This window comes from Rhincodon typus, chromosome 21 (genome assembly GCF_021869965.1).
Source record: "Rhincodon typus isolate 14 chromosome 21, sRhiTyp1.1, whole genome shotgun sequence".
NCBI classification, from domain to species: Eukaryota; Metazoa; Chordata; class Chondrichthyes; order Orectolobiformes; family Rhincodontidae; genus Rhincodon; species Rhincodon typus.
In genome coordinates this window covers 4,349,379-4,356,558 of record NC_063352.1, presented here as the reverse complement: position 1 = coordinate 4,356,558, position 7,180 = coordinate 4,349,379, and the positions used below count along the sequence as shown (strand labels likewise).

The window sequence follows — 7,180 nt, the reverse complement described above, 5'->3', positions numbered from 1 at the left end:
TGGACTGTTTCGTGTTACTTTCAAACTTTCCAACCGACGAAGCCGCCAGCTTGCTTTCTCCCTGCCTGACAAAACGCAGTGTTTGCGAAATGTTCCAAGTAGCTACAGTAAACAACCCTGAAGGGCTTTGCCCTGGTTATGTAACCAGCGTGGGTTACTCTGGCATTTCAAGTTGCCAGGTTAGGTCGTTCACTTCCGGCAGCGAGTGGTCTTGGCTCACCACTTGGACTGAAAAAGCTTTTTCCTGTCTTGTCATACTTTGTTGTTTCCACCACAACCCCACTCACGACATCAATTGAATGGACTGGAGACAATGAAACGGTTAAAATTCTTTTGAGGACGGGGGGGCGGAGGAAGAAACAAAAATCACAAACAAGTTTTCTTTTAATAAAAGAAAAAAAGAGTTTTATTGGAAGGATGCGTTTGGGGATGGTGCAGAGGAAAGATCGGATGCAGAAGCAAAGTAAATGGGCCTGCCTTTGGTGTGATGAGGTTAGTAATAACAATAAAAAGGCTGAGGGAGGGAGGAATCTCTTCTGCCCCCCCCGGGAAACAGCCCTCACCCCGACCACTGAGCCGAACCCACACGGCGACAGCACACACAAAACAAAAAGACGCTCGGCGAGCTGCACATAATTACCGCTCATGTTTCCTGCCATTTCAGCCCCGAACGGCTCGCATCAGGCGACGAGCTGCTGGCACGTCAGTCACATCCCGGCAGCGACGCCGAACCTCCGCCATTTCCTGGCACCCAACCAAGGCGCATGCGTCCACGCCGCCGCCGTACCACGCCTGCGCGAAATCGCCGGCCTGCTACTGCGCATGCTCCAATGTAAAGGAGCAACGCCAAGAGAAGTGCGCAAAGATACAGTTGTAAAGAAGATGCTTGGGAAGTTAACTCCTCTCTCTCCACAGAGGCTCTGGAGTGTTTCTTTGCCTGCCCTACACTTTGTGTATTCTTATTTTAGTTGAAAAATGACGTGCAAATTGATAAGACTTGGGTGTGTCATTCATATTAAATGGTTGAAACAAAAACAAATTACTGGAGAAACTCAGCAGGTCTGCCAGCACCTGTGCAGAGAAAACAGACTCAATGCTTCAGGTCCAGTTACCCAACTTCAGATCTTTAGTTCTGATTCCTCTACACAGATCTACTGAGTTTTTCTCGAAATTTCTGTTTTTGCTTGTTTCAGATGTCCAACATCCACAATTCTTTATTCTATTAGGTGACTGATTGTCTTACTCAAAAAAGAACAAAATTGATGCTAAGAGACAGTAAGAACTGCTGATGCTGGAGGCAAAGATAACACAGTGTGGAGCTGGAGGAACACAACAGATCAGACAGCATTAGAGGAGCAGGAAAGTTGACGTTTCAGGTGAGGACCCTTCTTCAGAAAGAACCTTCTTCCTGCTCCTCTGATGCTGCCTGACCTGCTGTGTTCCTCCAACTCCACACAGTGTTGTCTTTAAAATTGATGCTAAACCTGTGAATCTATGTTAATAACCGTATTTATGAATATCCCTGATGGAGTGCAAAGTTGAAAACAATGATGTGGTTAGATGATGTTCCAAGAATAGCAATACCAACTTCCTAAATACAGTTTCCTACAAACACTTATACAATGGGCTGTGCAAAATAATGTATTTTTCGAAAAAGTTATCTTTAACTCTTGAGAATAGATTCTACATTTCAGTTGCAATATCTATCTAATTTATTGAACTCGCTGTATGTTTATTTCCTTGTGTAAATAATTTTGAATACTACTTTTAACTAGTGTAAATGTTTTGCTTCTGTCTTCTCTGTGGGAAAACAGAAAGAATCCAGAAATACCTGTAAACCAGAATGTGGAAGGGAGAGATAAACTTTATTATTTGTTGGCAGGATGTATGTGAGAACCAGCACAGGTCTGTGCTAGAGTCTCAACATTTTACAATTTATATCAAGGGCTTAGATGAAGGCAGCTAAATTTGCAGCTGACACAGAGATACACAGGAAGGCATGTTGAGAAGAGGATAGCAGTAGATTATAGATATAGATAGGTTGTATGAGCACTTAGTAAAATTCAGGGTAATCAGACAGAATCAACATGGTTTTATGGAAGGGGAACCATGTTCAAGCAATATATGAGAGATCTTTGAAGAAGTTAATGTGCTGTCAGTAAAGGTGAACCTGTGCATATCATGCACTTGGATTTCCAGGAGGCATTTGATAAGGTGCCAAACAAAGTTTATTGTGGAAAACATGTAGGCTATCTAACAGGAAAGATAAAGTAGGCATGAATGATTCTTTTCCACTTTGGCAACATGAATGATGCACCACACGGATGTCAACATTTACAATTTTTATAAATGACTTTGATAAAGGGACCGAAGGCATGGTTACTAAAATTACTGATGACACAAAGGTAGACCACAAGATATAATAGCAGAATTAGGCCATTCAGCCCATCAAGTCTCCTCCATAATTCAATCATGACTCACATGATTCACAACGCTATGTTCCTGCCTTCTCTCTGTAATCCTTGATCCCCTTACTAATCAAGAACCTATCTCTGTCTTAAATATACACAGTGATCTAACCTCTATCGCTTCCTGCAGCAAGGAATTCCACAGATCCACCACCCTCTGGCTAAAGAAATACTTCCTCATTTCAGTTGTAAAGAGTCATCCCACCACTCAGGCTGTGTCTTCGGGTCCTAGTCTGTCCTACTAGAGGAAACATCTTCTCCACATCCACGCTATCCAGGCTTCTCGGTTTTCTGAAAGTTTCAATGAGTAAGGTACAAAGAAAATAACTTGTGAAAGCAAGATAAGAAATAGGTTAAATGGGTGGACAAAGATCTGGCAAATGGGGTATAATGTGGTAAAATGTGAAATGTTCTATTTTGATAGAAGTAAATAAAAGAATTATTTTCCCTTAACAGTGAAAGTTCAGAGAGGGGTCTGCAAGTTCGACTGCATGAATCAATGTTTTGGGGGCTAGTATGCAATTAAAGCAAGTTAACTAGGAAAGCTAACAGAATCTTATTGTTTAATCTGAGGGAAATTGAATCTAAAACTGGGGATGTTATGGAGATAGTAGGAACTGCAGATGCTGGAGAATCTGAGGTACCAAGGTGTAAAGGGTCTTTCTGAAGAAGGGTCTAGGCTCGAAACGTCAGCCTTCCTGCTCCTCTGATGCTGCTTGGCCTGCTGTGTTCATCCAGCTCTACACCTTGGGATGCTATGCTTCATTTATACAGGCTATTGGTTAGATGATCTGTTTTTTCTGTAAACTGTTGGATGTAAATACATTGGAAGCAGTTCAAAGATGGTTTATTAGATTAATGCCTGGAATCGGGGCGGGTGGGGTGGTAGTCTTATGAGAAAAGATTGGACAGGCTAGGCTTATATCTCCTGCAGTTTAAAAGAGTAATTGCCGATTTGACTGATCCTGAGGGGTCTTGACACGTTGGATGTGGACAGAATACTTCCTCTTGTGGGAGATTCGGAAATAGGGGTCACTGCTTATAAATAAGGGAATGAGCAAATAAGTTTCTGTCAGTAAGCTGAGAGCTTTTGGAACTCTCTTTCTCAAAAGAATGTCTTTAAATAATTTTAAGGAAGACATGGATATATTCTGGATAAGCAAAGGGTTGGAACGATATCAAAATAGGTGGGTATGTGGATTTAGGGTTACAATCAGATCAGCCATGATCTTATCAAATGGTGGAACAGGGTTAAAGGGTTGAGTGCCTTCTCTTGCTCTTAACTTGTATATTCTTATAGAAAAGGAAGGAGACATTGATGAACTTAAAGTGAAGGAAGAGAAACCAAAGATGAAAGATTAACATAAAGTAAGAGTGAGAGACTCCATATTAATAATCTAATTACAAATCATACACAATCAGTTTACATAGTAGGAAAGGCTAAGTGAATGATTGTAAGGTCAAGAAAAAAGAGGTCCAAAGTGTTATTACAAGTCATTTTATTTCAATATTATTGCAACAACATTAATTAGTTCAAAGATCACTGATAACGTACAGAGACATACAAAACTTTGATATATTTAAATAATCAATATATATTGGAACATAGTCTCAATAAGCAAAGAGAATACTAAGGCAGAAAGGGGAGAAAATAATGTGTTAGATGAACCAGATTTTCATTTTGTTCAAAATCAGGAATAGCAGACTAGGCAACAGGATGATAAACTGGAGATGCCATGTGACTATTTAACATTAAGCAAAATCTGTCAACGTTTTCGCTTGGCTTTTGATCTGTCCGACATCCCCAGCAGATTAACACTTCAAAACACCCTGGAAATTCCTGCGTTGATCTGAGTTATATTTTCAGCCTGGTACAGTCAATACGTAGAAGGTTGGCTTCCAAGCTTCCACCCAAGCAGTTGCACCAGGAAGGGGACACAGATTTGCTGGAGAAAGAGAAACAGAGAGTTGCTAAGCTGTACAAGTGATATTCCTGGCTGAAAGGCCAACATGTAGCCCTGCTCTGGGTTTGACAAGGTAAGTTGTCCAAATACCCGACTTGGCCCCCATGAAACTTAGAATTTTGTCCTCTTGGATCCAGGATTTAATTCAATGAAGAGCAAGAAATATGTCAGTCTTCTGTGTCATTTGTCTACAACCACCCATACTTTGTTTCAGCCATCTTTACCCAGACTGGCCTACATGTTACTCTGGACTACACAGCAATTCTAACAAAGACTCACTGGACTCTGTTTGTCTCTCTACCGATGCTGTCAGACCTGCTGAGTTTCTACAGCACTTTCCTTCTCTTTCCACAGAATTTTGATCGCCCTTTAACTGTGTAATAAGGGGTGAGTAGAAGTGACCATGTCAGTGATGCCCACATCCCACGAGAGAATAAACTTTAAAGATGTATAATCCAGATGCAGGCTATCAGGCTTAACTGATCTATCTGAATGTCTGTATTCCACATCAGCCTCCTACCACTGTAATGTCCTATTCCCACCATAACTCCGTAGCCCAAGCTCCCTTAATATACTTGTACACATCAACTCTCCAATTGAATAAGTTAGTGCTACCTGCTTCAACCACTATGCGTGACAAGTGTGATACAGATCCTTACTCCCAACGTGATTCCTTATACCTTTGTTTAATCTGTCAATTCAGTTTTGAATTTATGTCCATATTCTGGACTTGTCCACATGGGTAAACAATTTCTCCATATTAAACTAATGTAAGGAATTTGAAAATGTGAAAAGACTCCGATAAGTCTCCTCTTGATCTTCTTTATTCCAGACAAAGCACCCCAGGCTATGCAATCTTTCATGATAGGTACATCCTCTCAATTCTTTTACCAATCAATCTTTTTGTGCATTTTCTTCAGTGGTTCAACATCATTCTGGTTGGCATTGAAATCAAAACTGCACACAGTACTCAAAGATTGGAATTTTATGCCCATCCCCAAATCGGTCTTCAGAAGGGTGGCATGGCAGGTGTGCCAGGCCTGTCATTTGCCCACTCCCACTGGAATTTAGCCAGCAGCGGGATTGAGGTTAGATGATATATCCACCCTTGGGGCAATTAAAGGCCCTTAAAAGGCTACTGCTGGCATTTTCACAGCAACAGAGGTGCCCAATGCCACATGGTGAGGCCTCCAGATCATCTCTTAAATCCTGGCATTGGCCTTGGTGTAGGTCCCTCCTGTTCAGATATACTGTGCCCAATGGAAGCTCTCTACCCCCACCCCACAACAAGGATCGACTGCCACATCTTCTACATTTCTAGGCCTTCTAGTTGCAACCCCTTATCTGCCTTGGTGGACCCTGTCTGTCTGGCCCCTCCCACTTACCTTACAGTTCATCCTACATACTGCTCCCCATCAGTCACCAGCTACAATCCCAGGATGGCTACCACTCCCAGTGCCACGGCTCAAGGCTGGAGAGCTGCCAATCATCTGATTGCCTGATAGCTCTTGGAGGCAGGACATCCTTATAAATGGGGGTGCATCCAACAACCAGGCCCTCTCAACTGTTGGCCATAAAATTAGATTAAGGTTTCCCACCCTTTGGAAGTGGACGTGCTCCTGATATTTTGATCAGGGGATGGGGTCAATGCTTCTGTGTAAAATTTCAGTAAATGAGTGAGCAAGCCTAACTTCTATATAAATTTAGCCGTACCTCCCTGATATTGTAACCTCCTCCCCCATGGATTAGCCCTGTACTAAGATCAGTTTTTGTTGTGTGTGTTTGAAGCTGGCAGCTTGTGAAGAGTTCATTTGCTGGAAGTTATAACATCGGCTCTAGTTGTTCCAAAGGTTGCTGCATTCAACATTGCCAAGGAACAGGGGCAAAGCTTGTTGTGATGGTTTTCGATAGATCAAGCAAAATAGTTTAAGGATCATTGAACAGCAGTTCAACAGCCAGTGAGAATTAGAGAAGGTGACTCCATGTTGGTTGGTGGCAGTTCAAGCAGAAGGCTGCTACCTTTGGGCTGCTGGTCAATAAGGCAGCAGAGATGCTGATGTTCACAGTCATAGAACATAGAACATAGAACATTACAGCACAGTACAGGCCCTTCGGCCCTCAATGTTGCGCCGACCTGTGAAACTAATCTGAAGCCCATCTAAACTAAACTATTCCATTATCATCCATATGTTTATCCAATGACCATTTAAATGCCCTTAAAGTTGGCGAGTCTACTACTTTTGCAGGCAGGGCATTCCACACCCTTACTACTCTCTGAGTAAAGAACCTACCTCTGACATCTTCCTATATCTATCACCCATCAATTTAAAGCTATGTCCCCTCATGCTAGCCATCACCATCCGAGCACTAGGCAGTCAGGAGAAATTAATGTCTCAAGAAACAGTCACTGGGCATTCTCAAGAAATTTTGCAATGGCGTTTAGAAAATGATGAGCTACCAAGACAAGAGTAGTCGTTGAGATGTTCCATGACGGAACAGTCTTTGAGGGAGTTCCAAAGCTAGATCGTCAGAAGCAAATAATTGCTTTAACAAGATTTTGGGAACTCGTAGCATCACTATATCGGAGGATGTTGTTGAGAGATCTCTGGAACCTGTCTTAACCACATCTATTCTTTGACATGCATGGTGGGGTATCCAACCATAGGAATTCAGCTGTTAATCCATAGCTACCTCATGTTAATTCTGGATGTTTGACTTTAATTTGTACATACCAGTACATTATTATAT

The 7,180-nt window shown here is 41.9% G+C and overlaps 2 protein-coding genes across 4 annotated transcripts in view; both read right to left on the bottom strand.

Moving 5' to 3' along the window:
- The window catches only part of snx29 (sorting nexin 29), a 396,186-nt gene extending 395,429 nt beyond the window's left edge, over positions 1-757 (bottom strand). For all 3 annotated transcript variants that reach the window (XM_048609502.1, XM_048609503.1, XM_048609504.1), the window contains exon 1: positions 641-757. In XM_048609502.1, the coding sequence (XP_048465459.1) occupies positions 641-659 (19 nt within the window). In that variant the 5' untranslated portion in view covers positions 660-757. The remainder of the gene's footprint in view (positions 1-640) is intronic.
- A 3,263-nt stretch (positions 758-4,020) lies between these two features.
- The window catches only part of LOC125485705 (tumor necrosis factor receptor superfamily member 17-like), a 55,261-nt gene continuing 52,101 nt past the window's right edge, over positions 4,021-7,180 (bottom strand). The window contains exon 4 of the mRNA XM_048609839.1: positions 4,021-4,414. The gene's annotated coding sequence lies outside the window, so the exon portion shown is untranslated. The remainder of the gene's footprint in view (positions 4,415-7,180) is intronic.